The 17,928-nt window shown below is 39.7% G+C and overlaps 2 protein-coding genes across 2 annotated transcripts in view; both read left to right on the top strand.

The window, feature by feature from the left end:
- The window catches only part of LOC118478059 (cytochrome P450 20A1-like), an 8,058-nt gene extending 6,028 nt beyond the window's left edge, over positions 1–2,030 (top strand). The window contains exon 6 of the mRNA XM_035970995.1: positions 1,928–2,030. Coding sequence (XP_035826888.1) covers positions 1,928–2,030 — 103 coding nt within the window. The remainder of the gene's footprint in view (positions 1–1,927) is intronic.
- A 3,997-nt stretch (positions 2,031–6,027) lies between these two features.
- LOC118478102 (cytochrome P450 20A1-like) lies at positions 6,028–17,676 on the top strand. Its single transcript, XM_035971049.1, has 12 exons — positions 6,028–6,241; positions 7,238–7,287; positions 8,571–8,740; positions 9,981–10,126; positions 11,025–11,192; positions 11,587–11,668; positions 12,274–12,444; positions 13,370–13,493; positions 13,856–13,967; positions 14,276–14,340; positions 15,820–15,969; positions 16,813–17,676. The coding sequence occupies exons 1-12, from the start codon at positions 6,170–6,172 to the stop codon at positions 16,913–16,915; spliced, it is 1,413 nt and encodes a 470-aa protein (XP_035826942.1). The 5' UTR covers positions 6,028–6,169; the 3' UTR covers positions 16,916–17,676.
- The last annotated feature ends 252 nt before the right edge of the window (positions 17,677–17,928 follow it).

Genomic DNA, 17,928 nt, shown 5'->3' with positions numbered 1-17,928 from the left:
TATATATATACACACACACGAGAGGGCCCAATAAGTCTTTGATCTGGGTATGAAGGAATCATGGTAGAGTAATGAAATTTCGCCAGCCTTTAGACAATTTCTTTGGGACACTCCATGCATGCAAATGTTTGAGAAAATCGGACAATAATAAGGCACTTGTTCAATGAAGCCAAGCACAAAACCGTTTGATTTTCTTTTGCTGAATCCGTGCCATGGAGCCTGTTGAATATCGCTCAGTTATCAAGTTTTTACACTTGCAGGGAAAATTCCCTTCAGACATTTTTCAGGAAATAGTCCAAGTTTATGGTGACAAATGTCCTCGTCATAATACTGTGACATACTGGGTAAAAAAAAAAATGACAAGTGAGCAAAAAAAGCAGAGAGTTGAGTCCTGCAAAAACGTTCCTTCGAATTGAGTCCAATGACACAAATATCTTTAAAAACATGGTGACTATGAATGAAACATGGATGTGTCATTTTGATCCACAACAAAAGTGTCCTCCCTGCAATGGAAAACCCCTTCTTCGCACTCACCAAAGAAGGCAAAGGTAACACCGTCAAGTGGAAAGGTCATGCGGTTGTGTTTCTGGGGTTGTGAAGTTATCATCAAGACTGACTACCTGGAAAATGGATGGAAAAACAATCACAAGGGACTACTATTTGGGTTTGTTGATAAAATTGCAATCCTAACTGGAAAGAAAACGGAGTGGAAAACTCCGTAATAGGATCCTCCTACGATATGACAACGCCCCTGCGCAGAGGGCACAACAAACAGTCCAGATAGCAGAACAGTGCGGCTTTGAAATCCTGTCACACCCAGCTTACTCATCGGACCTAGCCCCTTCAGACTTTTTTCTGGTTCCTTTTCTTTAAAAATCCCTGAAAGGACGTCGTTTCCATGACAATGAGGACGCCATTGAAGCTGTGGAAGACTGGTTACTGGCCCATCCTGGGTCATTTTTTTCTCAAGGACTTTTGAAGGTCAAAGAGGTGGCAAAATTTTGTTACTCCGCAAGGTGACTATGTAGAGAAATGAACGTATGTGTGCCACGTTACAAAGCTCTATTTTTATTACTTCATATTGAGACCAAAGACGTCTTGACCCCCCCCCCCTCGTATACACATACACACACACACACACACACACACACACACACACACACACACACACACACACACACACACACACACACACACACACACACATATATATATATATATATATATATATATATATATATATATATATATGTATGTATGTATGTATACTAACCATGTATGCATACAATATATACAAATATATATCCCCACCTCTTTCTTTGTCATTCTCTTTCTTTCCCTCTATCTGCCTGTCTGTCGGTCTGTTCGTCTGTCTCTGTCTCTCTTTATATATATATATATATATATATATATTATATATATATATATATATTATATATATATATAATTATATATATATATATATATATATTATATGTATTATCTGTCGGCTCTAAGATTGCTTTTCCCTTTTTCTTCTCATTATCTTTGAAGAACACATACAAATTAAACACGGTTTCCTGTGGTGCAGTAGTTAGGTGCCTCTCTGTCGCATGCAGTAAACCAAAATTCGATTCCCAAGTAGGGAACTTTTTTATCGAGTATATCGATCTTTCCTCCTGGGATGTTGTGTGCATCTCAGCCCGGGTTCGCCCTGACATGTAAGGTCGAAGTCCGCCTTCTAAATAATCAAAATTGTGTCGAAAATGGTTGCCAAACACCTACATAGAAAACCAAACAAATACAAACGTGGTGCGTACATGCGTCCAAACGCACACCAGAAAACGCATGCATGTATGGCAAAGAACAACAGTAAATGTCTTAGGACAGGTTTTTGTTTCTATAAGTACACCACCCTGGTCTCACTACCTAAGTTTCCCTTTCACAGGTTTGAGGTGAGCATGTGGGGCGACCAGGTGGTGAAGCCTGTCTTTGGTTTCGTCACTCGCCCGCAGGAGGAAATCTGGCTCAAGGTGTCCAGAAGAAAGTGATCAGGACTGAAGGGAGTTTTCTTCTCTTTACTTACTTGTGCTCACACGGTACACGGAAACGATATCTAAATTTTATTCTTGTATTTCTGTCACTTCTCTGTATTTAATCCCTAAACATTGGTAAAACGTGAAAAGTCATTCTAGGCCAATCTTTTTCTGAATGAATGCGACTTTGACTTTGATATACTCATTTAGCAAAATGTTAGGATGTTTGTTTTTGTGGATTTGGCTTCTACCAAACTGCTTACTATGTGGTGCCGAATACGTCTCTCTGGGTGGTTCGTCTTTGATTACTTATTTGCATTGTTGGAAAAACAAAATGTTTCGTTACGATGTACACCCAATACCGGCGTCTGTGGTGTAGCGATTGGCACTGGGTGCTTCTCTACCGTTCACAGAATGCCTAAGTTCAATTCCCTGTGTGGAGAACCTATATTGAGTGTGTCATTTTTAAAGAACTTTTTGCTGGGACGTTGTATTCCTCTTCGCCCGGGTTGGCCCTAACAGGAAGGGTCAAAGTGCTTGCAAGTGATCCTGATTGTGTCGATGGGGACGTAAAAACTCTGACATGTTCGAAAAAAGGGGAGGAGGGTTGCTTTCCATGCACAGTGATTATCATTTGATATATAACTGCATCGGTACACTGAGAATGACTGAATGGGGGCATGAATTAACCTCATATATGTTTCCGTACGTTATCAGAGGTCAAGGTTTCTTCTTGCTAATATTCAGATTTGTACTTTTGATTAGTGAGCTTTCGCCTGCATTATTTTCAGACCAAACACAACACCAAGAAAAACTGACAAATCCGTATTTGTATTCTGCACTGTGCTTATGTAAAGAACATCGCTACCCAAAGGTGTGGGTATTACAACTGAGACTGTATCTTTTCAGCGTTTTACTTTGAAAAGGTTTTTTTTGGAATTGTTCTTCCAGACTGAGATTTTTAGCTGTATAAACAATGATTGTAATATATCTATTTCAAATTGATGTTCATTTTTATTCTTGTAAATTAGAACGGTAGCGTCCTTCTGAAAAAGAACCCTCATGGCAAGCATTTTGAAGTTGCTGTGAATAAACAGACCAATCATTTTTTGGTTATATTTTGTAGAAGTAATAATCTAAGAACTGTATGTTGTCAGATTTTCGGGTTTTGATCCAAATACTTTACTCAGTTTTTTCGTGCTACATCTGTCTTCTCTTTTGATATGCACATTTTCATGTTTGTTTTGATTTAAAATATCCGTTTAAAAGTTTTTGTGACTCTCAACTTCTGGTGAAATGTACGGGATTGCTTGACAAAAAATAAAGCAATCTTTGTCTAATATCCTATTTCCTCTGTGGGCTTTTTTGTTTTGTTTTGTGTACACATTATAATTTGGTCACTAAATGATGGACATGTAAGTATAAATGTTTGTTGTTGTCATTCCTAAGGACTGCGTGTGTGTTTGTGTCTTGCTGAGTTCCATTATAGAGATCTACAAATACATTCCCAACAAAACAGACGTTCTTCTTCGACTATATGCGTGAATGGGTCTTGCAACAGGACGGCAATCTCGCACAGTCCTGTCATGCGCTTCATTCAACTGAACGTGTTTTGAAACCTCAACCATGCCGAATAAAAGCACCTGTGACATGACAGATAGTTTATAAAATGGCATCAGTGAAGCAGAGTTTGTTTGCTTTGTAATTTAAAACTATGACGGTAGATTTTATGCTGTACCACGACCTAGAGTTTTCTAGAATGAATGGCCTAAACAGGACGCATGTTTTTTTTCCCTTCTGACGATCAGGTACGTCTTCTAAATATCATTTGAGTTCCTTCATTATTGTCTGGACGTTCATTTCTCATTCTTTTTTCATCTTTATTTGAAATATATAAAAGGGGACAACGTGTTTATTTGTATTCAAGATGCTTATCTATCTATTTATCTATCTATCTGTACGGATGGGTAATGTGTACGTGTGTCTCCGCATACACACACACACAGACACACACACACACACACACACACACACACACACACACAAACGCACATACCCACACAAACACATATAAAGTGAGAGGGATGCATAGAGAGAGAGAGCGAGAGAGAGAGAGAGGGGGGGATGGAGGTAGAGAGAGAGAGACAGAAAGAGAGAGAGAGAGAAAGAGAAAGAGGGAGAGAGAGAGAGAGAGAGAGAGAGAGAGAGAGAGAGAGAGAGAGAGAGAGAAGAAGAAGAAGAAGAAGAAGAAGAAGAATCCGAGCGATGTATAGCTCTGAACATCTTACCCTCACGGCAAAAATATACGGCAAACGGGGAAGAGGTAGACCCAGAGTAACCGACTTAGAAATTAATATAAACAGATGAGAGGCAGGGAACGCCCAGGATAACAGAGGTGCTTTTGGGGGCATAGAGCTGAGAAATTGGCTAACCATGGTCGACAATGTCTGTTTCAGACCTGGCCCTTTATGACATTAATCTTTCACGTAGAAATTTGGCTATCCTCATTGAAGAGCATAAAAGGCTTTCAAAATAGCCTCGTCTCTCAGTAACTTGCAGAGCTATCTGCTCCCCAGTTCAATAAAATGCGATAAAATATATATTAAATCTTTGAACACTCGCGTTCTGGTAATTCTACAGCACTAGAAGACGCGCTGTTTTGGGCACGTTAAAAAAAGAACATAGCTTCCGTAATCAAATAAATTTTTCAATTCTGTACTTTATTTCTGAAATTTAAAAGGCTGACAATAACATGCATACCATGAAACATGCTAAATTCGTGTTTTTTATGGACCAGATGTGCCTCAACACTGCTTTTGGTCTCCTGCAGGTCGGACTTATTATGTCGGCTACGTCCTTAAGGGAGGGGGGGGGGGCGCTACACTTGAAGGCTATCTCGCTTATTAGAGGATCAACTTTTACCAAATTTGACACATATAACAAGTATAGTAAGGAGTCTTAGAATCAACAATCAAATTTGAGAGAAAAGTTTAGTTTCCATGGCTACGGCGACCATATTGGATTTTGTTGACATGTCTTACGTAATGAATACCGCACTTATTTTTCATGGAAATAGATTGTTTGTTTGTTTTTTGTATGCATCTTAACAAACATTAGATCTACAAATTTGTCAGCTGAATTCTTTTCAAAACGAATTAGAAGATTTTTAATAAAAAATTTTTTTTCGTGAGGTAGTATTCAAGGTTGCAAAAAAAAAATCTGTGAAAATCGACGCTCCAGACACCACCAATAAATCTATTTCATATATCAAACATTTAACAGACAGAACTTTAGTATTACATCTTCTCTTCATTCTGTGAAAGTTCATAAAGATTGGATGAAAAATTGTTAGGTTATTCATAAAGTACATAGAAAAACAGCGTTTTGAGAGATTGGGCGATAAAAAAAAGTAAAAGATTGACTTTATGATGAAATGGTGATAACAAACATGCCTGGTATGGGAAGAAATAAGGCTTTAGGGGGTTTAATGTAATGAAATAGTTGTAGGAGATGATGTAGAAGCTAAAAAATCATTTTAAAAAAATTCGTAATCTTCAGCCAAATCGGGACTTTTGGATCCCTCCATAAGAGTTAAAAGAGCCAGGTGTAATTCCCCACAACTTCAGCTACTCCTGCCTTTGAACAGCCCTCTTAAGGTCTTGAGTGATCTCTGTCTGGACAGCACAATTCACGAGCATATAATAATGTAACTTACCTGTTAACAAAACTATTCATTGCACAGAACAAATGCTGGTTTACTCAAGTGCATCTATTTTGCCTGCGCCTAAATGCGTGCATATTTTCATGTTTGAGATAAACACACGGTACACGCTGAGTGTAAGCAGAAAGATCGATTAGAAGGCTGAATGTACACTCGTGATTCCTGAGAAATCTTGCCGAAAACGTTTCCTCGATTACATTATTGAACTGGATAATAATATTATGATGGTTTTGCAGAATTTTAGCTCAGGGGAATCAACTCTAAAATTATGTAATCCCCAGCTGTCAAAGGAAGTGTAGGCCGACAAGGTCTACGACGTCAGTAAATTCGGGACGGTATCGACAAAGCAGGCGCAGAGCTGCTCCGTGTCTCTTGTATTGACGGAAGTACTGAGAGGTCGCATCCAACACTTGTTTGGAACTGCTGAGCCACAATGTTGGACGTTCTGATTCTCACCATAGCATTTCTTATTGCTATGCTTATAGCCGTAAAATGGCTCTATCCGGTACGTTTTGTGTAGTATATTCTGCTAGGGTCTTTTTTTTCTATTTTATTATAGCTCATATTTGCCTGACCTATGTCACTTTGCATGTCTAACCTAGACAGTGTTGTGTAAATACAAAAATCGATCAAAGAATGTCGTCGTTAGACTGCTTTCTTTGTCAAAGGTCGAGAAGAATCCCGGCCATGACGGGCCTGATCCCCCCTCCCCCAAACCATCAAAAACAGATATGTCTGTGTGTGCGTGCGTGTATTTGTGTGTGTGTGTGTGTGTGTGTGTGTGTGTGTGTGTGTGTGTGTGTGTGTGTGTGTGTGTGTGTGAGACACAGAGAGAGAGAGAGAGAGAGAGAGAGAGAGAGAGAGAGAGAGAGAGTGTGTGTGTGTGTGTGTGTGTGTGTGTGTGTGTGTGTGTGTGTGCGTGTGTGTGTGTGTGTGTGTGTGAGTGTATCTTCTCTCTCTCTCTCTCTCTCTCTCTCTCTCTCTCTCTCTCTCTCTCTCTCTCTAACTCTCTATTTCTCCCTGTATATATAATATATAACATCTTGAATCTCAATATTGTCAGAACATTAATTTGATGACGTTTGATTATTACTTTTAGCTCTTGTTGAGAATATTATTTTTTAGAATATTATGATCATAGTGCATCTAACTAGGAATAGGTTTTTAATCTGTTGAACTGTCTGTAAATGAAATTGAAATCTATTTCAGCATTAAGACCATTGCCTGAATAAAAAACAGTCGGTACTGAAAGTTTGAAAACTTACTTTAGCCTTCATAAACAATTAATTGCTTTTGCTGTATTAAAACTCAATACTTTGCCATTAGCGTATATATTAGAACTTGTTTTTCACTTTTTGACAAAGACTCTCTATTTTGGTCTACACTTGCTTTCATGTAGATTGTCGGCGCTGTCTGTGAGTGTGATTAGACTTCTCATTGTCAATAGGTTTCAGGAACAGAATAGCCTATACCGTTGTTAAATCCAGTGTTTGTGTTACAGAGCTCGAAGAAGGTCTCCACCATATCTGGCCTCGATCCATCAAGTAAAGAGTGAGTAAGACGAAGTGTAGTGTAATGCACCTACTTAGAATCTTCACAAACCACTTTTGCGTGTCGATGTTTTACCTCCCAATCGATACAACATAGATTATTTACGGGGCGGGCTTCATCCCAAATTGTCAGGGTCAACTTGGACTGAGAGGCGTACGACATCTCAACAGGTAGCCCAAGATACTGGATTATTATTTGTTTGTGGTAAGTGTTTTACGGCGTTAGAAACTGCATAAGGTCAGTTTGGTGGGAATTAATTTTGAATTTTGTGCGGGTCGCTGCCAAAGCCTACTCTTATCAATTTCGGACCATGCACACGAGACCTTCTATATTTTTCGCCCTAGCCGAGAAGCCTAAGTGTTAGATCTTACCTAACCTAAGATCAAGGGTGTCGCTGAAAGACAACTGTAAGAGGGAGCCAATGAGTAGTAGTAGAAAGGCGGCAGAATGAGTCAGGAGCCCACAGGAGCGGGCAAGTGTGTGTGTGGGGGGGGGGGGGGGAGGGGGGCAGAAAGTGAAGACGAAAGCATGGTAAGAAAGCAGGAAAGGAGGTGAAATGAGGACATTCTAGAGAGAACAGTTTCTGATGTTGTCAGTTTTAGAACTCGGGACCTATTGAATGAGAGGCGAACACCGTAACCTCTAGACCACAAGAGCCCCCAGATACTTGATAAAAATTCTCCCCGCGCGGGAGTCAAAGTCAGATCTTCTGTGTGCGACAGCGAGGCACCTAACCTCTCCTCCACAGACGCCGGTCTACAGAGAACAAAGCGGCAAAATAGTGCAGCTATTCAGTCTAGTTATGTTAAAGAAAGATGCCAGGTCCGGTGCCACAATTGAATAATGGCATGGAGAACATCCGAAGTTTCGTCAACTTGGTAACTATGCCCGACTTGCTAGCTAGTGAGGAGAGACAATCCCATAGTTTAGCTGCAACTGTTTCTGCCCACAAGAAACGAATTGTCTTGAATAACTTGTTCTATAGATTTGCGGGTAATGAGACATGGACACACCAACAGCGCAAACACATGTTTTAAAAAGGAATAGTCACTGTTGCAGATATCTTATATCACTACCATGCTCTTTAATTGTATGCTTCTTCAGGAAATTATGTCAAGGAATACTGCGTAAATGTTAAAATGGATTTGCGAGTAATCATATGTTTAAAAAAAAGATTCCTATTGCTGATCTTAATCTTACGACTGTGCTCTTGTATGCTTCATCTGGAAATGAAACGTCAATAGTTACAACTTTGTACCATGAGAATCTGTCTATTGTTTCAGAGAAGGCAATCTCAGTGATATTGCTCGTGCAGGCAGTCTGCATGAGTTTCTTCTTGACTTACATAGCCGGTTTGGAGACATTGCTGGTTTCTGGTGGGGACAGACCTATGTGGTCAGCATTGCTTCACCTGAACTGTTCAAAGCCCATGCCAATGTATTTGACAGACCTGGTAAGCCATTCGCAGGCCTGTCGAAAGGGGGGGGGGGGTCAGGGGGGGCCAATGCCCCGGGGCCCGGGGGTTTGGGGGGGCCTCGTAAGCACGCTGAAAAGAGAGAGAAAAAAGAGAGAGAAAGAGAGAGAGAAAGAGAGAGAGAGAGAGAGAGAGAGAGAGAGATAGAGAGAGAGAGAGAGAGAGAGAGAGAGAGAGAGAGAGAGAGAGCATGTTGGTATGTAATAGATATGCTACAGTAAAGTGATTATATATGCCTATGTACATTGTATTTGTTGGGTTATTAAATAGCAGGTGAGGGCGGGTGGGGGCCGGGGGGAGGAGGGGCCCGAAGGTGATTGCTGCCCCATTGCCCGACCTGGCTCTCGACGGCCCTGGCCATTCGAGTCTTTAGTTTAAAATGTCTATTATCTCTAGATGAACGGATTGATGTGTATCTAATATTATTTTTTGTTCTGGAAATCGATTTGCGACTTTTATATTTCTTTCGTTTGATAAAGAAGAAAACAACTTTTACTGTAGGCTGTCCTTTTTTCAACTCATCAAATGTCGGCTTGAACTGTACATGTGAAAAACAATACACCCAAAAATACTATGAAATGTATTTAAGCTTATTTATTATTAAATGTGGCTCGACGAATGCTATGACAAATGTATAAAACCCAGTGAAACCTGACCAGTCTTACTCTAGTCACGCAAGCCGGCTGTGAGTCAGAGGCCGTGTCTGGGTTGAATCAGTAGACACCAAATTAGAGTTGCAGGTTGGGCTGGGTTTTTCTGAGTTCAGCGTGCTTCAAACATACCCAAAGGGAATAACATTAAGCTTATGGTGTTTCTCTGCTTTATGATAGCGACGAAATAAGGCAGAGGCCAGCATGCTGACAAGAGATAACAGAGATTATGTGACAAGTTCCAAAGCAAAGTTAAATATGTTTTATGCAGCATTTTTAAATTTTTGGTGAAATAGCCAGCTATTCAGTTACTCTTTGTAGGTGTGTTTTGAATAGCTTTCCAGCACATAGTTGTCATCGTATTTAATACTAGATCTATATCTTTTTTCGCACACTGACACTAGAAATTGTGCTAAACTTTCACACTATCATAGTTTATTCACATTGTTCTTACTTAAGTGGCTAATAATTTATTTCTCCTTAAAAAGATGTAAGTTGAGCTCCAACTTAATGTTTTGCAGCAACCATTCCGTTGTTCAATTCTATTAACGATTTTCTTTCCGTTACAGCTGAGTTGTTTCTGTCCTTTAAAGTGTTGTCTGGTAGCAGTTCTTTGCAGTACGCTAATGGTTCTGAAGGACGAAGAAGAAGAAAGGCTTACGACCGCCCGTTTTCTCATGAAAATCTCAAGAAATATTTTCCAGAATTTCAAGAGGTAACGTGACGATGCTGTTTTTTAAGATTAAAGAAAACAGACAACTAAATGAGAAGGCCTTTTGTTCTGTTCAGAGTTTGACGTACTCTGTCTGGTGTCATTATTAATGCCCTCACTGTTCTTTTCCAGCTACACCCGGTATGGAAACGCAATAAGTGGGGATGTGAGACAATAGATTCACATTCAATCCCTGTGTATCGGTAAAGGGCATATGATACATAGCAAATGATCCGAGAGGACTGGTGGGTTCTGCCCCCAGCTCCTTGTGAGTTTACACCTTTGTTTCCGCCTTGTTGTATTACCTTCTTCCCAAATTACATGAAATTTGGAATACTGATGGAAAAGGCGTGTTCTGTCATTTTTTATCATCCAATCGATCGTCATGGTGTTAGAATTTGATTTTTTTCAGGAAAAACTGATCACATCATTCGATTTGTAAGAAAGCAGCAAGACCCACAGTAAATATGTTCCCAAATGCGTAAGCTCCGTCCCATATCCCATTGTCATACTTACATTGAAGACAGATGCCACTGAGAGGTATTTTTCGTTCACACTTTCTCCCTGTTCAAACTAACAGCAGTCAGTTACCCCACTCAACTGTCTACTTCATATTTCTGTGCTAACTGCTATTCCGTAAGTTTTATGTGCTTTTATCCTATTTTCCCCTTTATTTTGCTGGTAACTGCTAAGGAAATCCAAGCTTTTACTTCAATGGGCAGGAATTGATTGCCACTTGTGTCTTGTTCAGTGATTGTGCATCCCCCCTCCCCTCAATTGATTTTGAGACTAAGCACTGTCACACGCATTTCAATTGAAAAAAAACCAAACCTCATTTAGAAACTTATCGTACACGCTGCCCATATTGCAACAGATAGCCAATTTAAACTTTGTGCCTCAGATTGCTGGAATGGTGGAGAAGAAATGGTCAACTAAAAGTGAGACAGACCACATACCAGTCTGCGAGGACATGGCATCATTTTCACTTCGCACCACTTTGTTGACTCTGATGGGAGATAGTTTCCAGGACGAGAAATTGGTACAGACCATCTGCAATGCCTACACGACGGTAAAACTATTGATTGATTGATTGATTGATTGATTGATTGATTGATTGATTGATTGATTGATTTTCTTGAGGGGGGGGGGGTTACTTTCTCAACATAGTTCTATAATTAAGAGCATATCGCACAAGAGATAACAATATGAGGACTACGTTACAGAATCTGCGGCTTACAGGTTTTGAGGTGGATTTAAACCTGATTTTGTTCCTCTCTCTGGTAACTTATGGCAATAACATTCTACATGAAGAAAACATTTGGCAGTGGATATAGCCACTATAAAATCTGCTGGGACGGAGTCTTATTGTTGCACTTTGATCTGAGTTCCTGTTGTCATATGTGAAATAGTTTGTTTGATTGCTAAAAAATGTACTCGTTTATTTTTGTGTGTCGAACCATCAGGTTTGGGATGAGATGGAACGCCGCTTAACAGACCCAGCCCCTCTTGGTGAGAATGGTGCAAGGCAAAAATCATTTACGGAAGGTAGGCCCCTAGTGCTTAGAAGGATGTCTTCCCCCATTCCCCCCACCCCCACCTCCACTCCACCCCCTCCCTTTCTCTATTTAAAAACAAATGAAACTTCGAGACCCTTCCACCAGCATTAGCATCTTCATCCCCCACCCCCCATCTACAGCCCTATAACAAAATGTGTATTTGGCCACTTCGAAGTGAAAATTTAGTTAAGAATATGACTTCTGTCACCTATGCTTCAACTGATTGGTTGAGAGAATTAAAAGAACACCTTTTCAACATAGTCAAGCATAATAATACATGAATTTTTTAGTTCAAATTGTTGAGGCATCATGCCAGAAGGACTTAATGTCAAGTGATAGGTAAAGGAAAGCAATGGTCAAATATACATCATAACCTAGCCCGTGCACTGATTGTAACACGACCGAAGCAGAACTGAGCAGTCAGTGTTTCAAAATATACTCCAGTTGCTCTTGCTCCGATCAGAAAGATAATCTGATTCTCTGAAGTGTGACGTCTCTTGTCTTTTTTTGGAGAGATTAATCCCATTTTTGTAGCAACAAATGTGCTCACTCGATATTCCAGGTTATGTTACCTGGTTTCTGGCTCTCTTCCAGCTCTCCAGTGCCTTAACGCGGTGGTGAAGAATGTCGTAGACCACCGACAGAACAAAGTTAAGGACCAGCAGCTCCTGATTGACGTCATCCTACAGTCTACAACAGAAGAGGATGTAGTGACTTCTGATGTCATAACATATTTGGTTGCGGCCTTTCACACAAGTGCCAACTGTGAGTATTTGTGTTGTCTATGTACGTGGTCTCATGTGTCTTTTTATATTTCACTACATACAGCAGTCTGTTCATATCAGCGTATCTGATTGTGATACATGTAAAACCAGCGGTTGTTTGAAACTTTGAATCAGCAAAGGGAGGGGTTGGATGAAAAAAAAAGGCGGCCCGGGGGGGAGGGGGGGTATGCAAGTCAAGCTAGGCTTATTTAAAGATTTGTGTTGCTCATCTTCATTTTTCCATTGACCTTTTGAAGTTCTGAGTCAGAGCTTATTGTCTTATAGTGCACATTTGTCATAGGTCTATGCCACAATGCTCTCAGGTTTTAAAAGGGTACCAACATGTTTTGTCCCATATTTGGATTTTTATAAATACAGGTCATTAGAATACCTCAACTGTCACATCGTATCTCCTTCAGATTTTCTTACTCATATGCGCAGACAGTTGTGTCTTCAGTTAAGGCAGGGTCTGTAAAAAACGTTGGCTTATCAGGCCCATCTTTTAGTAGCCAAAATATCCTACCCCAGGTCTATATACAAACAAGATTCTTTTAGATTTTCTTCATGGTCCAGGACAGTACCAGACTCAAGTATATTACTTCATTAGATTAGTGGTGTGCTAGACCTGACCAGAATTTATGTGTCTACTCCAATTCGAAACTGAAATAGTTGTTTTAAACAAAAGTTCAAGGATTATGCTTTTATAAAGGAAAAGTGTACCCAAACCTTCCACTCAGAACTTAATTGACTTGCTAGTCACATTCAGGTTATCCACTTTCTGTGGGGCCACACATTGGTCTTTTTGAGCATTTGCAGCATTTACTGTTTGCCTCGTGTTGTCTGTGATTCTATGTTTTTTATAACTTGATGGATACCAGAAGTTACGAAAGTATAAAAAAGCCTGAAATACTAAGATGTCTCACCAGTGTTGACATGGGCGATGTATTTCCTGGCCACTCACCCTGACGTTCAGAGCAAGCTGCACTCGGAGATTGTCCAAGTCTTGGGACAGAAAGACGTCGTCACAGATTCCAGCTGTGGCGAGCTACGGTACCACTTATCATTGTCCTATATAGTTCTCTTAACTTTGAAATCAGTGGCTTTTTATTATATTCTTCTTTATTTGTTCTTCTTTCTTATGACGGACTATAAGATATCCAGTTAAAAGATTTAGAACTGGAGGAATATCCTTTTATATCATGGAAACCATTGATGAATAGACCACTCATTACACATTCTAAAAATTTGAGTAGCTTAACTAATTTGTCGTGGTGTGCTCCTACTTCGTCTTTTCAATGTATCTCATTCCTACGTTTGTCTACGGTGAAATATGGCTGTAGCTGTATCTGCCAGATATTGATTGTATCGGGTAACAACGTCTTAATTCAATCAAAATGTGATTTCCTAAACAGGTATCTCCACCAGGTACTCCAGGAAACACTGCGGTGTGCTGTTATAGCCCCGTGGGGCGCCCGGGTCCAGGACGTCGATTCTGAGCTTGGTGGACACAAGGTTCTCAAGAATGTAAGACTGGGTAGTTTAGATTTTCCCAACAGTATGTTGCGTCTTAGGGCTCAGATATTCTTGAGACACGAAGTATTGCGAAGCGTTTTAGAAAAGGTCTTAAAATAGACTTTCGTTGTGGCATTAATTCAGCCATGGAAAAATATTTTGGACTTTGCTCGACTGGATAGGATTTTGTATGCAGAGATGCAGCACTGTTTCAATGTATTTCGCCTTTCTTGGGCCTGCACTCTACTACTTTTTTGTGTGGTCTCAGGTTTCCCATGAGTAATCTCTGCTTTTTTTGCTTTTTTCTATGTGTACTTCAGACTCCAGTGATTCACGGGTTTGGTGTTGTCATGCAGAATGAAAAGCTGTGGCCCTTTCCACAAAGGTAAATATGTGTGTAAATTCTGTTAGAATTGTCTACGATCACCATCCGATAAACAGAACAATAATAAATCATTTTAATTGAACTAAATACAAAAACAATGGATATTTAGGTTTCGTAGCTAGCCGACTTCACTCCTATAACAATATTATAATGCGATCAGATCAGGAGAATGTTCTTTTTAGTGACAGCATCTCTGATTTGTAAGCATGCAGTTTACATCTGAAGAGCCAAATGACACTTTTTGATGCTAGACTCATTTAAAATCCTTTGGAATTGTCGCACCGGGTTGATGATGAAATGATGACTTCTGAGTTCTCGAGGGTCTTTTCTCAGTCGGTTGTGCCTCTACACGAATCTCGGGCACTTGAAAAATTTTAATACTTTTTAGTTTGGGTTTGTGTATGTTTCAAATGAACGGTCTCGCTGGTTGACTGCAGATACTTCTTGTGACTTCGAAGTTGTCAGGCTTTTATCCTTCGACGTCTATGATATAAAATATATACTCCACTTTATTGTGGATGAAGTTTGTGACGACAACTTCACGACATCGGTGGGGGGGGGGGGAGGATATAAGGACGTGGGTAGGGTTATCAGATATAAGGACAAAACTTGTGAACAAATACTGTTTAGTATGGTTAGAGGACCTGGCATTGTGATGTCGAGAAACAGTGTTAATCCTCTTCCTTTTCGGTATCTGCATTTATTTCTCATAAGAATGGAAAAGAAGAGACCATGGAATCTTATAGGTTTTGATAGGCGAGAAAGCCTGATGAAAATGGGGAAAAGGGTGAAGGACTGGTAGGGGGAGGTGGGAGTAGTATTATTTAATGATGTTTAGCATGCATCTTTTTTTTTTTGGCTCCCACTTTTATAAGACATCGTTTACCATGGCTCAATTGTTGACGAAGCTGTATCTCAATGGAATTGTTTTTTTCATCACCATTAGTTGAGTTTAGCAAGCGGGCACAACCATAAGAGTGACGTTATGCTCATGGAAATACTTGACACTACTGATCCGACCAGAGCTGCAGGAATCGCTCATAAAAAAGAAAGAAGAGAAAATGAGCTCTCATATTTGATGTAGATGTAATTTCTGCGCTGTGGATTTTTAGAAAATTATTTTGGCTGATAACCTTGTTAATGAGCACTAATAAATCTAATGTTTGTATGCAAGTTTGACTCAGCTTCTTGTGCTGCCCTTGTGCACAACATTTTCCACAAAGATAACACAAGTTGTTTTGCCTATACAACAGTACATCTCAACATAAAAAAATAGTCAGTAACTAAAAGCCCTAAACAGGTTTGAAACCAGCGTATCAAAGAACATAAAGTAAACATATTGGTTGCTTAGTGGGAAAATAAAAACTCCGCTCAGTCGTGTTGTGTTTAAAAGATTAATGGAACATTCTTTTTTAATCTACTGGTGCTGTTATAATCTTAAATTTGCAGTAAATATTGTCCTTTCTTTCTGTTTTTCAGGTTTGATCCTGATCGCTTCAGTATTGAAAATAGCAAGGATCACCCACCGTATGCATTTTCTCCGTTTGGATTTGCTGGCAAGAGAATTTGCCCTGGTTATAAATTCGCATACAAAGAAGCCACTGTTTTGATAGCCACTCTTATCAGGAAGTAAGTAACGTTAAGAACCTGACCTTGGTTAGGCCTGGAACTTCATCTTTGTGTTTTCTCTTTTTTGTTGATTTGTTTTTGGGTTGTTTTTTCCCCTCTGTTTACAAAAGGGGAAGGCGGTTTGGGTCTAGGTTAGCAAGTGTAGCGAAGTGAATTGTAGCCTCTTTGAAATGCGTTTTAATTGCATTTTTTGAAGAATTGTTCATACTTGAGACTACAGCTGTTTTAAAAGTTCCAATTGTTTAATCTAAAGTATAAAATAAATAGATATTAAATATTCCATACTTTCTCGAATATTTCGGCGGGTGTACGACATGTGAATTCGAGATTTTTTTTTTCCTTCAGCATATACAATTCAGTGAGGTCGTCTCGAATTAGAAGTTACATGACAATATGTCTATTATGGGAAGGCTTTTTGCAAATGGGATCAATACAACTCCATCTGGATCAAACAGAGTCGAGCCTATTTTCAAAAACCGCAGGTTTTTTGTTTCACTTTGAGTACCCTATCAAACAAGTCTGGTTGTGGATGATTTGTTTTAAAAAATTCGTTAATATTTTGTAAATTTTGATTGCATAAAGAGAAGAGGGATACCGGAACAAACAGATTAGAAATGTATAAACTGGTCATTTTTATGTAACACCATTTGTGTCTCCTCCAGGAAAAGTATACTCCGTTCTTCACAACAAAGTCAATTCAATCTGAAGACCAAATGGAGCGTCAAGCTAAAGCAGGTCTAAACAGAGCAATTTTTAAAAATTTAGATGTCCTTCGAAAAATCCTAAATAACGTTGTATCTGTCAAAACCACCAGTTCCGATCAATCTTTTTTCCTTTTCTCAGGTTTGAGGTGAGCATGTGGGATGACCAGGTGGTGAAGCCTGTCTTTGGTTTAGTCACTCATCCACAGGAGGAAATCTGGCTCAAGGTGTCCAAAAGAAAATGATCAGGCCCGAAGTGAAAGTTCTGCTCACTGTGTACAGCTGGTGATTTGGTGTTCACGTGAAGAGAAACAAATGCCGTCTTTTCTTTCTTTGCTTAAAATGTTCAAACGTTACTGTGAGACGAATCTTCTCTAGTTAATTAGGATACATGAAATCATCGAGACTTTGTTAACAATGAGTAAAATGTCATCCGTTATTGTAAACATATAATATGTGAACTAAAAGATGTATGCCATTGCCAGTGCAAAGGACTGCTTGTGTACAGTACTGGTCTTTCTTAGTCTTATTAGAGAGATCTGCAAATAAATACTCTGCACAATAAACGTTCTTGTTTTTTATGTTTGATATCTCTTCACTCTTGAGTTGAAGTCACTTTCAGTGTGTTCCTTAACCATCAGCCCATGTGCAGCTAATTGCTCTTCTGTGCTATAGTTACTATTGGTCCCAGGTTCGATGCGAGTAGTAAATCCTTCCATCCTTCGGCGTCACACAAAGTTATTCAACACAACTTGTTTGGTTCCCTTATAAAGTATATAAATAATACGTATCTCCTCTGCCTCCCCAATCCAACCGGCGCCTGTGGTGTAGGGTTTAGACGCTCGCTTCGCAGTCGCACACAAGAGACTCAAGTTCGATATTCGAATGGGAAGACAATTTTTAATGAGTATATCGTTCTTTCTGCTGGGATGTTGTATCCTCCTCAGCCCGGGTTGCCCCTGACAGGCAAGTTCGGAGACCCGCTTCCTAAATTATCTAATTGTGTAGATGGGGGCCTGCCTCAATGTGGTGTATATATTATATTTATATAGTCCCCTCGAAGACTGTAGACCTCGCACTTACATTTTTAGAAACAGATTAAAAACTTGAGTATAGACACTTGCACTTGCAGATGTATTGGGTGCTTTATTTACATAATACGGTTCCCAGCATTTCAAATACAAACAAGACGGCAAATGCCACATTCAAATGAAGCCTAAGGTGCAAATGGCTCCACTCCCCTCCCCTTTCTCCCACT

The sequence above is a fragment of the Aplysia californica genome, unplaced genomic scaffold (genome assembly GCF_000002075.1).
Source record: "Aplysia californica isolate F4 #8 unplaced genomic scaffold, AplCal3.0 scaffold00015, whole genome shotgun sequence".
Taxonomy (NCBI): Eukaryota; Metazoa; Mollusca; class Gastropoda; order Aplysiida; family Aplysiidae; genus Aplysia; species Aplysia californica.
The sequence above is the reverse complement of the archived record's forward strand: the minus strand, read 5'-3'. Positions and strand labels throughout refer to the sequence as shown.

Excerpts from the sequence above, each read along its gene's own strand:
- LOC118478102 (XM_035971049.1), top strand. The coding sequence starts at position 6,170 with ATGTTGGACGTTCTGATTCTCACCATAGCATTTCTTATTGCTATGCTT. Across the intron at positions 10,127-11,024 it reads ATTTTCCAGAATTTCAAGAG|ATTGCTGGAATGGTGGAGAA; the intron begins GTAACGTGACGA and ends TTTGTGCCTCAG. Across the intron at positions 11,669-12,273 it reads GCAAAAATCATTTACGGAAG|CTCTCCAGTGCCTTAACGCG; the intron begins GTAGGCCCCTAG and ends GCTCTCTTCCAG.